This window comes from Taudactylus pleione, unplaced genomic scaffold, assembly GCF_031769625.1.
Source record: "Taudactylus pleione unplaced genomic scaffold, aTauple2 ptg000883l, whole genome shotgun sequence".
Lineage (NCBI taxonomy): Eukaryota > Metazoa > Chordata > Amphibia > Anura > Myobatrachidae > Taudactylus > Taudactylus pleione.
The window spans coordinates 165,169-181,748 of record NW_028285284.1 but is presented as its reverse complement, the minus strand read 5'-3'; the positions used below and the strand labels follow the sequence as shown (position 1 = coordinate 181,748).

The following is a 16,580-nucleotide window of genomic DNA, read 5'->3' as shown; positions in this document are numbered from 1 at the left end:
CTGAGCCGGATGCAGACATGTACGCTATTCTGATGTTAGAAGTCCCCCCCCCCAATCCTCCCTTACACTGAGCCGGATGCAGACATGTACGCTATTCTGATGTTAGAAGTCCTCCCCCCCCAATCCTACCTTACACTGAGCCGGATGCAGACATGTACGCTATTCTGATGTTAGAAGTCCCCTCCCCCAATCCTCCCTTACACTGAGCCGGATGCAGACATGTACTCTATTCTGATGTTAGAAGTCCCCCCCCCAACCAATCCTCCTTTACATTGAGCCGGATGCAGACATGTACGCTATTCTGATGTTAGACCTCCCCCCCAATCCTCCCTTACACTGAGCCGGATGTAGACATGTACGCTATTCTGATGTTAGAAGTCCCCTCCCCCAATCCTCCCTTACACTGAGCTGGATGCAGACATTTACGATATTCTGATGTTAGACCTCCCCCCCAATCCTCCCTTACACTGAGCCGGATGCAGACATTTACGCTATTCTGATGTTAGACCTCCCCCTCCCCCCAATCCTCCCTTACACTGAGCCGGGTGCAGACATGTACGCTATTTTGATGTTAGAAGTCCCCCCCCCACCCAATCCTCCATTACACTGAGCCGGATGCAGACATGTACGCTATTCTGATGTTAGACCTCCTCCCCAATCCTCCCTTACACTGAGCCGGATGTAGACATGTACGCTATTCTGATGTTAGAAGTCCACCCACCCCAATCCTCCCTTACACTGAGCCGGATGCAGACATGTACGCTATTCTGATGTTTGAAGTCCCCCCACCCCAATCCTGCCTTACACTGAGCCGGATGCAGACATGTACGCTATTCTGATGTTAGACCTCCCCCCACAATCCTCCCTTACACTGTGTCGGATGCAGACATGTATGCTATTCTGATGTTAGACCTCATCCCCCCAATCCTTCCTTACACTGAGCCGGATGCAGACATGTACGCTATTCTGATGTTAGACCTCTCCCCCCAATCCTCCCTTACACTGAGGCGGATGTAGACATGTACGCTACTCTAATGTTAGACCTCCCCCCCAATCCTCCCTTACACTGAGCCGGATGCAGACATTTACGCTATTCTGATGTTAGACCTCCCCCTCCCCCCAATCCTCCCTTACACTGAGCCGGAAACAGACATGTACGCTATTCTGATGTTAGAAGTCCCCCCCCCAATCCTCCCTTACACTGAGCCGGATGCAGACATGTACGCTATTGCGATGTTAGAAGTCTCCCCCCAATCCTCCTTTACACTGAGCCGGATGCAGACATGTACGCTATTCTGATGTTAGACCTCCCGCCCCCAATCCTCCATTACACTGAGCCGGATGCAGACATGTACGCTATTCTGATGTTAGAAGTCCCCTCCCCCAATCCTCCCTTACACTGAGCCGGATGCAGACATTTACGCTATTCTGATGTTTGACCTCCCCCCCCCAATCCTCCCTTACACTGAGCCGGATGCAGACATGTACGCTATTCTGATGTTAGACCTCCCCCTCCCCCCAATCCTCCCTTACACTGAGCCGGATGCAGACATGTACGCTATTCTGATGTTAGACCTCCCCCCCAATCCTCCCTTACACTTAGCCGGATGCAGACATGTACGCTATTCTGATGTTAGACCTCCCCCCCCCAATCCTCCCTTACATTGAGCCGGATGCAGACATGTATGCTATTCTGATGTTAGACCCCCCCCCAATCCTCCCTTACACTTAGCCGGATGCAGACATGTACGCTATTCTGATGTTAGACCTCCCCCCCCAATCCTCCCTTACACTGAGCCGGATGCAGACATGTACGCTATTCTGATGTTAGACCCCCCCCAATCCTCCCTTACACTGAGCCGGATGCAGACATGTACGCTATTCTGATGTTAGAAGTCCCCCCCCCCAATCCTCCCTTACACTGAGCCGGATGCAGACATGTACGCTATTCTGATGTTAGAAGTCCCCCCCCCCAATCCTCCCTTACACTGAGCCGGATGCAGACATGTACGCTATTCTGATGTTAGAAGTCCCCCACCCCAATCCTCCTTTACACTGAGCCGGATGCAGACATGTACGCTATTCTGATGTTAGACCTCCCCCCCAATCCTCCCTTACACTGAGCCGGATGCAGACATGTACGCTATTCTGATTTTAGAAGTCCCCCCCCACCCAATCCTCCTTTACACTGAGCCGGATGCAGACATGTACGCTATTCTGATGTTAGACCTCCCCCCCAATCCTCCCTTACACTGAGCCGGATACAGACATTTACGCTATTCTGATGTTAGACCTCTCCCCCCAATCCTCCCTTACACTGAGCCGGATGTAGACATGTGCGCTACTCTGATTTTAGACCTCCCCCCCCAATCCTCCCTTACACTTAGCCAGATGCAGACATGTACGCTATTCTGATGTTAGACCTCCCTCCCCCCCAATCCTCCCTTACACTGAGCCGGATTCAGACATGTACGCTATTCTGATGTTAGAAGTCCCCCCCCCAATCCTCCCTTACACTGAGCCGGATGCAGACACGTACGCTATTCTGATGTTAGAAGTCCCCCCCCCAATCCTCCCTTAGACTGAGCCGGATGCAGACATGTACGCTATTGCGATGTTAGAAGTCTCCCCCCAATCCTCCTTTACACTGAGCCGGATGCAGACATGTACGCTCTTCTGATGTTAGACCTCCCGCCCCCTATCCTCCCTTACACAGAGCCGGATGCAGACATGCACGCTATTCTGATGTTAGAAGTCCCTCCCCCACCCAATCCTCCATTACACTGAGCCGGATGCAGACATGTACGCTATTCTGATGTTAGACCCCCCCCCCAATCCTCCCTTACACTGAGCCGGATGCAGACATGTACGCTATTCTGATGTTAGAAGTTCCCCCCCCCCAATCCTCCCTTACACTGAGCTGGATGCAGACATGTACGCTATTCTGATGTTAGAAGTCCCCCTCCCCAATCCTCCCTTACACTGAGCCGGATACAGACATGTACGCTGTTCTGATGTTAGAAGTCCCCTCCCCCAATCCTCCCTTACACTGAGCCGGATGCAGACATGTACGCTATTCTGATGTTAGAAGTCCCCCCCCACCCAATCCTCCATTACACTGAGCCGGATGCAGACATGTACGCTATTTTGATGTTAGACCTCCCCCCCAATCCTCCCTTACACTGAGCCGGATGTAGACATGTACGCTATTCTGATGTTAGAAGTCCCCTCCCCCAATCCTCCCTTACACTGATCCGGATGCAGACATTTACGCTATTCTGATGTTAGACCTCCCCCCCCAATCCTCCCTTACACTGAGCCGGATGCAGACATGTACGCTATTCTGATGTTAGACCTCCCCCCCCAATCCTCCCTTACACTGAGCCGGATGCAGACATTTACGCTATTCTGATGTTAGACCTCCCCTTCCCCCCAATCCTCCCTTACACTGAGCCGGATGCAGACATGTACAGTATTCTGATGTTAGAAGTCCCCCCCCCAATCCTCCCTTACACTGAGCCGGATGCAGATATGTACGCTATTCTGATGTTAGACCTCCCCCCCAATCCTCACTTACACTGAGCCTGATGCAGACATGTACGCTATTCTGATGTTAGATGTCCCCCCCCCCCAATCCTCCCTTACACTGAGCCGGATGCAGACATGTACGCTATTCTGATGTCAGAGCTCCCCCCCAATCCTCCCTTACACTGAGCGGGATGCAGACATGTACGCTATTCTGATGTTAGAATTCCCCCCCCCCCCAATCCTCCCTTACACTGAGCCGGATTCAGACATGTACGCTATTCTGATGTTAGAAGTCCCGTCCCCCCCCAATCCTTCCTTACACTGAGCCGGATGCAGACATGTACGCTATTCTGATGTTAGACCTCCCCCCCAATCCTCCCTTACACTGAACCGGATGCAGACATGTACGCTATTCTGATGTTAGACCTCCTCCCCCCCCATCCTCACTTACACTGAGCCGGATGCAGACATGTACGCTATTCTGATGTTAGAAATCCCCCCCCCCCCATCCTCCCTTACACTGAGCCGGATGCAGACATGTACGCTATTCTGATGTTAGACCTCCCCCCCCCAATCCTCTCTTACACTGAGCCAGATTCAGACATGTACGCTATTCTGATGTTAGACCTCCCCCCCCAATCCTCCCTTACACTGAGCCGGATACAGTCATGTACGCTATTCTGATGTTAGAAGTCCCCCCCCCAATCCTCCCTTACACTGAGCCGGATGCAGACATGTACGCTATTCTGATGTTAGAAGTCCCCCTTCCAATCCTCCCTGTATGTATGTGTATGTGTGTGTATATGTTTATGTGTGTACTTTGTATGTATATGTGGCTATATGTGTGTGTATATGTGTGGCTATATGTATGTGTATATATGTGTGTATTTATGCGTATATGTGTGTATGCATATATGTGTGTAATGTATATGTGTGGCTATATGTATGTGTATTCTTATGTGTGTATATGTATATGTGTGTGTGTATATATGGCCACACGTGAGCAAGCACAGGCTACCAGAGGGGGATTATAAGGATTCCTTTTCGGAAAAACAATAATAAAAAAATGTTGCCTGTAGGCTACAGAGGTGAATGCCATCTAGCGATGGCGCTAAATGATGGGGAACGCGCCGAAGCGCTAAGCTTTTTGGAGTTTTTAAATTGCTCCAGACTGCAGCCCCCATTGTGAGTGACGGTGGATGCGATATCCTGCTTTCGGCTAACGCTGGATATACATCCGGTAATTCCCGCATTAAGCATTTGTTAAAGCGACAGATGCTAAATTTGTGAAAGTACAGTTTCTGTGCGATTTTCAGTAGAATGTAATACACAGCCCCTGTGTCTCCGCTGGATGGAGGATGTAATACACAGCCCCTATGTGTCTCCCCTGGATGGAGGATGTAATACACAGCCCCTGTTTCTCCCCTGGATGGAGGATGTAATACACAGCCCCTATGTGTCTCCCCTGGATGGAGGATGTAATACACAGCCCCTATGTGTCTCCGCTGGATGGAGGATGTAATACACAGCCCCTATGTGTCTCCCCTGGATGGAGGATGTAATACACAGCCCCTATGTCTCCGCTGGATGGAGGATGTAATACACAGCCCCTATGTGTCTCCGCTGGATGGAGGATGTAATACATAGCCCCTATGTGTCTCTCCGCTGATGGAGGATATAATACACAGCCCCTATGTGTCTCCCCTGGATGGAGGATGTGATACACAGCCCCTATGTGTCTCCGCTGGATGGAGGATGTAATACACAGCCCCTTTGTGTCTCCGCTGGATGGAGGATGTAATACACAGCCGCTATGTGTCTCCACTGGATGGAGGATGTAATACACAGCCCCTATATGTCTCCCCTGGATGGAGGATATAATACACAGCCCCTGTGTCTCCGCTGGATTGAGGATGTAATACACAGCCCCTGTGTCTCCGCTGGATGGAGGATGTAATACACAGCCCCTATGTGTCTCTCCCCTGGATGGAGGATGTAATACACAGCCTCTATGTGTCTCCACTGGATGGAGGATGTAATACACAGCCCCTATGTGTCTCCGCTGGATGGAGGATGTAACACACAGCCCCTATGTGTCTCCGCTGGATGGAGGATGTAACACACAGCCCCTATGTGTCTCCGCTGGATGGAGGATGTAATACACAGCCCCTATGTGTCTCTCCCCTGGATGGAGGATGTAATACACAGCCCCTATGTGTCTCCGCTGGATGGAGGATGTCATATACACCCCCTACGCGTCTTTCCGCTGGATGGAGGATGTAATACATAGCCCCTATGTGTCTCTCCGCTGGATGGAGGATGTAATACACAGCCCCTATGTGTCTCCCCTGGACGGAGGATGTAATACACAGCCCCTATGTGTCTCTCCCCTGGATGGTGGATGTAATACACAGCCCCTATGTGTCTCTCCCCTAGATGGAGGATGTAATACACAGCCCCTATGTGTCTCTCCCCTGGATGGAGGATGTAATACACAGCCCCTATGTGTCTCTCCCCTGGACGGAGGATGTAATACACAGCCCCTATGTGTCTCCGCTGGATGGAGGATATAATACACAGCCCCTATGTCTCTTCCCTGGATGGAGGATGTAATACACAGCCCCTATGTGTCTCCCCTGGATGGAAGATGTGATACGCAGCCCCTATGTGTCTCCCCTGGATGGAGGATGTAATACACAGCCCCTATGTATCTCTCCGCTGGACGGAGGATGTGTCTGGCACATTCTGTACAGCACTGCGTAAAATCGGCTGCGCTATATTAAGGTCACTGATGAATAATAAATATGAAATGTTAGTCACTCCCGGATCCCTGTAAGCTGAGTGATGCTGAAACAGGAAAATCTATTATGAAATGTTGGAGACTCAGCCGCTCATCCCGGGGCTGATGTAACTCTCTCGCTTCCCGGCTGCTCAGTCCTGAGGGAACATGGCACATTCTCACTAGATTGTAAGCTCTGTGTTTTGCATCCCTATAAGAATCTCCCACAGATAAGGCGCCAAATGTAATAGCCTGAGACAAATTCCCGGGATTTCGGCGATTTAGCCACGAGATTGAAAGCGGCAATTTATATTTAAAGGCAAAAATGGTCTGCCTCTTTAAATCTCATAATCGCTGAGATCTCGCCACTTGCCGCAACTCGTAGCCGATTAGATTTGGCCCCGCCTGTTGCTTCATGATAATAATAAAATCCTCATTCACCGCGTCTCTTAGGGCGGGATGTTCTAAGCATCGAATCCGCGTTGCGTTACATCCCGCCTCTTATTGGGTACATACTGCGGTTGATTACCACGATATGTACTTAGAAAAGCTAATTAAATCGCAAAGGACAGCTCTCCCAATAAGATCTGTCCTTTCCAATATCCTCGGATAGAGGGGCTCACGGAAGCCCCTCTGGCGTTCTTCTGCATAGAAGGACGCACTCGCCAAGGGGGGAGACGGGAGGGATCCGACTGCATCCCTCTCGGGTGCCCCGAAAAGCCCATATGCTTTTATTGGGTAACGCCACCTGAAGATCGCGTTACCCACCGGGACGAAGCACTGGAATGCATCGATGCTTTCCTAAGCTTAGTACATATGGGAAATGTGGTAAAACCCCCGAAAAGTGTATTTTGGGGGGTTTACTGCATTTTTCACTTTACTGCATCCCGCTCTTCTTATTAATGCCATTTATTACTATGGCGGTAACATATTGTGCAGCGCTGTACAATTGAATATTGTTTATTCATTCAGACCAGTCCTTGCACCTCTGGAGCTTACAATCTAGTTTCCCTACCACAGGTCTGCACAAACGGAGCGTGGGTGGTAAACGCGACACCCTGAGGAAACTCATCACAAACATTGGGCCTGTTACTGAGGCACACGCAAACACAATTCGAACGCAATGTCGATGTTTTCATAGTTTAGCAATTATTTGCTACTGCGCATTCGTAAAAAGTTCAGAGAACCCCCCCACGGCACATGCGTTACACAGAGTAACCAGCATCCACCCCTGTATCAGGCCCATGTGGAGAACATACAAACTCCACACAGATCGGGCTTTGAATCCAGGTCCCTGATGGTTCCTTTGTTACATAAATCTGGAGTAATCTAACCACTAGCTATATCAGTACATCTGTGTGACCACATATATAGCCAGAGCCAGCACCCGGCCCTCATCTATCAGACGTACAGGAAGTGTAGATTTATCCTGATCATCTTATATAGTACAGTGCAGGGAGGAAAGTCATCACTGGGAACACGTTCCTCCATCAGCTAGAATTGTAAACGGGCTGCGCATCTTAGTAACTTAAGCCGCTTCCTCAATTCTAGTATTCCTCCAGCTTGGTACTAATTGCACTGTATGGAGGAAGCCTCTTTCCGACATATAGATACATACAGCGAGTTCCAGCATATAGATACATACAGAGAGTTCCGGCATATAGATACATACAGCAGGTTCCGGTATATAGATACATACAGAGAGTTCCGGCATATAGATACATACAGCGAGTTTCGGCATATAGATACTTACAGCGAGTTCCGGCATATAGATACATACAGCGAGTTCCGGCATATAGATACATACAGCGGGTTCCGGCATATAGATACATACAGCGAGTTCCGGCATATAGATACATACAGCGAGTTCCGGCATATAGATACATACAGCGAGTTCCGGCATATAGATACATACAGCGAGTTTCGGCATATAGATACTTACAGCGAGTTCCGGCATATAGATACTTACAGCGAGTTCCGGCATATAGAAACAAACAGCGGGTTCCGGCATATAGATACATACAGCGAGTTCCGGCATATAGATACATACAGCGAATTCCGGCATATAGATACATACAGTGGGTTCCGGCATATAGATACATACAGCGAATTCCGGCATATAGATACATACAGCGAGTTTCGGCATATAGATACTTACAGCGAGTTCCGGCATATAGATACTTACAGCGAGTTCCGGCATATAGAAACAAACAGCGGGTTCCGGCATATAGATACATACAGCGAATTCCGGCATATAGATACATACAGCGAGTTCCGGCATATAGATACATACAGCGAGATCCGGCATATAGATACATACAGCGAGTTCCGGCACATAGATACATACAGCGAGTTCCGGCATATAGATACATACAGTGAGCTGTAGGTCAGCCAGAGCTGCAGCCTGTTATAAATAGTATATTCTCTAATGCAATCAATTAGAGTCAATTAGCAAGCTGCGGCACATGTGCCCCCTCTAAGAAGCCTTTGTCTCAGTGCTTGGCTCCCCTCGTGCTTCCCATTAACAGATGCCCAGCCTGCCATGTTCCCGGTCATAGCCCAGGGCACAGGATGTGATATCATGCACCCACAGGGCTGGCTGCGGTGTTGGTGGCCCTATACCCTCCATCTATATACCAACCGCTGATTATGTGCTGCTCCTTATATACATTATATTATACACAGGGAAGGAGGCGTCAGTACTGTGTATTAGGTATAAAGGTGTCACTGCTGTGCTGGCCTATACCCTCTGTCTATATACCATGTACTGATTATGTGCTGCTCCTTATATACATTATATTATACACAGGGAAGGAGGTGTCAGTACTGTGTATTAGGTATAAGGTGTCACTGCTGTGCTGGCCTATACCCTCTGTCTATATACCATGTACTGATTATGTGCTCCTTATATACATTATATTATACACAGGGAAGGAGGTGTCAGTACTGTGTATTAGGTATAAAGGTGTCACTGCTGTGCTGGCCTATACCCTCTGTCTATATACCATGTACTGATTATGTGCTCCTTATATACATTATATTATACACAGGGAAGGAGGTGTCAGTACTGTGTATTAGGTATAAGGTGTCACTGCTGTGCTGGCCTATACCCTCTGTCTATATACCATGTACTGATTATGTGCTGCTCCTTATATACATTATATTATACACAGGGAAGGAGGTGTCAGTACTGTGTATTAGGTATAAAGGTGTCACTGCTGTGCTGGCCTATACCCTCTGTCTATATACCATGTACTGATTATGTGCTGCTCCTTATATACATTATATTATACACAGGGAAGGAGGTGTCAGTACTGTGTATTAGGTATAAAGGTGTCACTGCTGTGCTGGCCTATACCCTCTGTCTATATACCATGTACTGATTATGTGCTGCTCCTTATATACATTATATTATACACAGGGAAGGAGGTGTCAGTACTGTGTATTAGGTATAAGGTGTCACTGCTGTGCTGGCCTATACCCTCTGTCTATATACCATGTACTGATTATGTGCTGCTCCTTATATACATTATATTATACACAGGGAAGGAGGTGTCAGTACTGTGTATTAGGTATAAAGGTGTCACTGCTGTGCTGGCCTATACCCTCTGTCTATATACCATGTACTGATTATGTGCTGCTCCTTATATACATTATATTATACACAGGGAAGGAGGTGTCAGTACTGTGTATTAGGTATAAGGTGTCACTGCTGTGCTGGCCTATACCCTCTGTCTATATACCATGTACTGATTATGTGCTGCTCCTTATATACATTATATTATACACAGGGAAGGAGGTGTCAGTACTGTGTATTAGGTATAAGGTGTCACTGCTGTGCTGGCCTATACCCTCTGTCTATATACCATGTACTGATTATGTGCTCCTTATATACATTATATTATACACAGGGAAGGAGGTGTCAGTACTGTGTATTAGGTATAAGGTGTCACTGCTGTGCTGGCCTATACCCTCTGTCTATATACCATGTACTGATTATGTGCTCCTTATATACATTATATTATACACAGGGAAGGAGGTGTCAGTACTGTGTATTAGGTATAAGGTGTCACTGCTGTGCTGGCCTATACCCTCTGTCTATATACCATGTACTGATTATGTGCTCCTTATATACATTATATTATACACAGGGAAGGAGGTGTCAGTACTGTGTATTAGGTATAAGGTGTCACTGCTGTGCTGGCCTATACCCTCTGTCTATATACCATGTACTGATTATGTGCTGCTCCTTATATACATTATATTATACACAGGGAAGGAGGTGTCAGTACTGTGTATTAGGTATAAAGGTGTCACTGCTGTGCTGGCCTATACCCTCTGTCTATATACCATGTACTGATTATGTGCTCCTTATATACATTATATTATACACAGGGAAGGAGGTGTCAGTACTGTGTATTAGGTATAAGGTGTCACTGCTGTGCTGGCCTATACCCTCTGTCTATATACCATGTACTGATTATGTGCTCCTTATATACATTATATTATACACAGGGAAGGAGGTGTCAGTACTGTGTATTAGGTATAAGGTGTCACTGCTGTGCTGGCCTATACCCTCTGTCTATATACCATGTACTGATTATGTGCTCCTTATATACATTATATTATACACAGGGAAGGAGGTGTCAGTACTGTGTATTAGGTATAAGGTGTCACTGCTGTGCTGGCCTATACCCTCTGTCTATATACCATGTACTGATTATGTGCTCCTTATATACATTATATTATACACAGGGAAGGAGGTGTCAGTACTGTGTATTAGGTATAAGGTGTCACTGCTGTGCTGGCCTATACCCTCTGTCTATATACCATGTACTGATTATGTGCTCCTTATATACATTATATTATACACAGGGAAGGAGGTGTCAGTACTGTGTATTAGGTATAAGGTGTCACTGCTGTGCTGGCCTATACCCTCTGTCTATATACCATGTACTGATTATGTGCTGCTCCTTATATACATTATATTATACACAGGGAAGGAGGTGTCAGTACTGTGTATTAGGTATAAAGGTGTCACTGCTGTGCTGGCCTATACCCTCTGTCTATATACCATGTACTGATTATGTGCTCCTTATATACATTATATTATACACAGGGAAGGAGGTGTCAGTACTGTGTATTAGGTATAAGGTGTCACTGCTGTGCTGGCCTATACCCTCTGTCTATATACCATGTACTGATTATGTGCTCCTTATATACATTATATTATACACAGGGAAGGAGGTGTCAGTACTGTGTATTAGGTATAAGGTGTCACTGCTGTGCTGGCCTATACCCTCTGTCTATATACCATGTACTGATTATGTGCTCCTTATATACATTATATTATACACAGGGAAGGAGGTGTCAGTACTGTGTATTAGGTATAAGGTGTCACTGCTGTGCTGGCCTATACCCTCTGTCTATATACCATGTACTGATTATGTGCTCCTTATATACATTATATTATACACAGGGAAGGAGGTGTCAGTACTGTGTATTAGGTATAAGGTATCACTGCTGTGCTGGCCTATACCCTCTGTCTATATACCATGTACTGATTATGTGCTCCTTATATACATTATATTATACACAGGGAAGGAGGTGTCAGTACTGTGTATTAGGTATAAGGTGTCACTGCTGTGCTGGCCTATACCCTCTGTCTATATACCATGTACTGATTATGTGCTGCTCCTTATATACATTATATTATACACAGGGAAGGAGGTGTCAGTACTGTGTATTAGGTATAAAGGTGTCACTGCTGTGCTGGCCTATACCCTCTGTCTATATACCATGTACTGATTATGTGCTCCTTATATACATTATATTATACACAGGGAAGGAGGCGTCAGTACTGTGTATTAGGTATAAAGGTGTCACTGCTGTGCTGGCCTATACCCTCTGTCTATATACCATGTACTGATTATGTGCTGCTCCTTATATACATTATATTATACACAGGGAAGGAGGTGTCAGTACTGTGTATTAGGTATAAAGGTGTCACTGCTGTGCTGGCCTATACCCTCTGTCTATATACCATGTACTGATTATGTGCTGCTCCTTATATACATTATATTATACACAGGGAAGGAGGTGTCAGTACTGTGTATTAGGTATAAGGTGTCACTGCTGTGCTGGCCTATACCCTCTGTCTATATACCATGTACTGATTATGTGCTCCTTATATACATTATATTATACACAGGGAAGGAGGTGTCAGTACTGTGTATTAGGTATAAAGGTGTCACTGCTGTGCTGGCCTATACCCTCTGTCTATATACCATGTACTGATTATGTGCTGCTCCTTATATACATTATATTATACACAGGGAAGGAGGTGTCAGTACTGTGTATTAGGTATAAAGGTGTCACTGCTGTGCTGGCCTATACCCTCTGTCTATATACCATGTACTGATTATGTGCTGCTCCTTATATACATTATATTATACACAGGGAAGGAGGTGTCAGTACTGTGTATTAGGTATAAGGTGTCACTGCTGTGCTGGCCTATACCCTCTGTCTATATACCATGTACTGATTATGTGCTGCTCCTTATATACATTATATTATACACAGGGAAGGAGGTGTCAGTACTGTGTAATAGGTATAAAGGTGTCACTGCTGTGCTGGCCTATACCCTCTGTCTATATACCATGTACTGATTATGTGCTGCTCCTTATATACATTATATTATACACAGGGAAGGAGGTGTCAGTACTGTGTATTAGGTATAAGGTGTCACTGCTGTGCTGGCCTATACCCTCTGTCTATATACCATGTACTGATTATGTGCTCCTTATATACATTATATTATACACAGGGAAGGAGGTGTCAGTACTGTGTATTAGGTATAAAGGTGTCACTGCTGTGCTGGCCTATACCCTCTGTCTATATACCATGTACTGATTATGTGCTGCTCCTTATATACATTATATTATACACAGTGAAGGAGGCGTCAGTACTGTGTATTAGGTATAAAGGGTGGTTTGGAGCGGAGATGAGCTGCAGGTAGTGGTGACTATTGCGTCACATGTCCACAATGGGGTCAATGCAATGAAATGTCCGTAAATATTGTAGTCCCACATGAAAGAGGTGCGAGGTAAAATGCACTACGTCACAATGCTGCATGGCCTCTACATTGCATATAACTGATTCACCACCTGTATTACATATATCACAAGACGTATACATCAGGACAGATATTTTCACAGATCTAAAATCACTACTGTTCCCTCTCACTGCTTCACACTAGTATTCCCAGTGACCAATAGCACTAGTGTTCCCTCTCTCTACTTCACACTAATATTCCCACTGACCAATAGCACTAGTGTTCCCTCTCACTGCTTCACACTAGTATTCCCAGTGACCAATAGCACTAATGTTCCCTCTCTCTACTTCACACTAGTATTCCCAGTGACCAATAGCACTAGTGTTCCCTCTCACTGCTTCACACTAGTATTCCCACTGACCAATAGCACTAGTGTTCCCTCTCACTGCTTCACACTAGTATTCCCACTGACCAATAGCACTAGTGTTCCCTCTCACTGTTTCACACTAGTATTCCCACTGAGCAATAGCACTAGTGTTCCCTCTCTCTACTTCACACTAATATTCCCACTGAACAATAGCACTAGTGTTCCCTCTCACTGCTTCACACTAATATTCCCACTGAACAATAGCACTAGTGTTCCCTCTCACTGCTTCACACTAGTATTCCCACTGACCAATAGCACTAGTGTTCCCTCTCACTACTTCATACTATTATTCACATTTACCAAATATCACTAGTGTTCCCTCTCACTGCTTCACACTAATATTCCCACTGACCAATAGCACTAGTGTTCCCTCTCACTGCTTCCCTCTAGTATTCCCAGTGACCAATAGCACTAGTGTTCCCTCTCACTGTTTCACACTAGTATTCCCACTGAGCAATAGCACTAGTGTTCCCTCTCTCTACTTCACACTAGTATTCTCACTGACCAATATCACTAGTGTACCCTCTCTCTACTTTCGTGATATTTGGTAAATGGGAATAATAGTGTAAAGCAGGGGGAGATACTAGTGTAAATTACAGGAAGGGGACACTAGTGATTTGGCAAATGTGAATAATAGTGTGTTGTATGTCCAGTGACATATATGTAGTCACTGCGCTGACGTGCTCTCGGTAGTGCTCACTGTGTGTTGTATGTCCGATGACATATCTAATCACTGCGCTGAAGTGCTCTCGATAGTACTCACCGTGTGTTGTATGTCCGACGACATATATGTAATCACTGCGCTGCTGTGCTCTCGATAGTACTCACCGTGTGTTGTATGTCCGATGACATATATGTAATCACTGCGCTGATGTGCTCTCGATAGTACTCACCGTGTGTTGTATGTCCGATGATACATATGTAATCACTGCGCTGACATGCTCTCGGTAGTGCTCACCGTGTGTTGCATGTCCGATGACATATATGTAATCACTGCGCTGACGTGCTCTCGGTAGTGCTCACCGTGTGTTGCATGTCTGATGACATATATGTAATCACTGCGCTGAAGTGCTCTCGATAGTACTCGCCGTGTGTTGTATGTCCGACGACATATATGTAATCACTGCGCTGCTGTGCTCTCGATAGTACTCACCGTGCGTTGTATGTCCGATGACATATATGTAATCACTGCGCTGATGTGCTCTCGATAGTACTCACCGTGTGTTGTATGTCCGATGACATATATGTAATCACTGCGCTGATGTGCTCTCGGTAGTGCTCACCGTGTGCTGTATGTCTGATGATACATATGTAATCACTGCGCTGACGTGCTCTCGGTAGTGCTCACCGTGTGTTGCATGTCCGATGACATATATGTAATCACTGCGCTGACGTGCTCTCGGTAGTGCTCACCGTGTGTTGCATGTCCGATGACATATATGTAATCACTGCGCTGACGTGCTCTCGGTAGTGCTCACCGTGTGTCTTTGCTTTTCTTGTAGGGAACATAAGGAGCTCTCGGTGAAGGTGACGGACTGCATCCAGATGAGGGTCCGTGGCAGACGGCGGCTGGTATCGGTGGAGACGCGGAGCGACATGGCAAAGCCGGACTTCCGCAAGGGCCGTAATGGGATCGTGCTGCACTGGCCCGGCGGGAAATGAGCCCCATACTGGGGTCACTATTGTTATTTATGCTACAAAGAAACCTCACATGATTGTATAGATAAAGTACCCAGAGACTGCCTGTCTGCTCCTAGTTACGGGGACCCCTGATTCTGAGCCGGGGGGCAGCTCTGTATATGGCTGTACAGTTTTCTCCCAGACATTTCTTCCAGCCGGGTGACAACAAGAACTAGCCGGGTGGAGCCTTCGCAATAATAAAATGTTTTAAACCCTGACCTTATAATGATTTAAACTTGATATAACATTTTATATATTAATTCTCCTCTTCTTATTAGAGGCCCAGTCGACTGAATATGAGAAAGCTGTAAAGTCTGTAGGATCTGGTCCTTGTTATACAGTTCCCAGATACTGTCCCCACCTGCAGGCTCCCAAAGTGCCGGGTGGTGCACCCACAAAAACCACCCTGCGGAGAGCACTGGCTGTATATGGCGAGTTTTACCACAATCGCAGGAGCGAATAAGTGCATTTTGTGTATTACCGGGCGATTCTGTTTGGGCGGATGCTGGCTGGATCTCTCTCACGATCATGGAAGTGTCCTGGGAGTATGGCGGGTGTGTCATGGGCATGTAGCGATACTCCCGTGCGATTCTGAGCCACGGGGAAGGGAAGCCGTATTCTGATGATAGATCTCTTGCGCATGGGTCAAGTGCGTGCGCTGATAATAATGATAACGTCTGCGGACGGAAAAACAGCGGACGGAGCGACTTCTTTCTCGCACAGATCCTCGCAGTAGGGGTGGCCATCGGTGGGTTAGCCATCGATGTTCACCATCGATGGTACAATTGGGGGGGGGTGAAGGTCGATGGTGTATAACCATCTACAGGGAAACCATCAATGATTTCACACATTGATGGTCAGCACTGTTCTAGTAGTTCCTGGGGAATGGGCCAATCAGATCAGGGGGTGGTTTTTTTGTGGGTCACACTGGGGGCGGAGCTATGGTTTGTGTTACAGCGTCAGATGTAAAAAAAAAAAAAATTGGGGCGGCTCCGAGCCATCGATGATGGATGATCATTGGATCTCCGCCATTGATAGCAGAACCATCGATGTTTGGTAATCGTCGATGACCGATGGCCATCCCTACCTCGCATTACAAGCCTTAGCATACG

General features: G+C 46.7%; 1 protein-coding gene across 1 annotated transcript in view; it reads left to right on the top strand.

The window, feature by feature from the left end:
- Positions 1-16,132, top strand: part of LOC148474191 (unconventional myosin-Ig-like) — a 320,570-nt gene extending 304,438 nt beyond the window's left edge. Inside the window, exon 11 of the mRNA XM_088458971.1 lies at positions 15,291-16,132. Coding sequence (XP_088315097.1) covers positions 15,291-15,450 — 160 coding nt within the window. The 3' untranslated portion in view covers positions 15,451-16,132. The remainder of the gene's footprint in view (positions 1-15,290) is intronic.
- Positions 16,133-16,580: the final 448 nt, after the last annotated feature.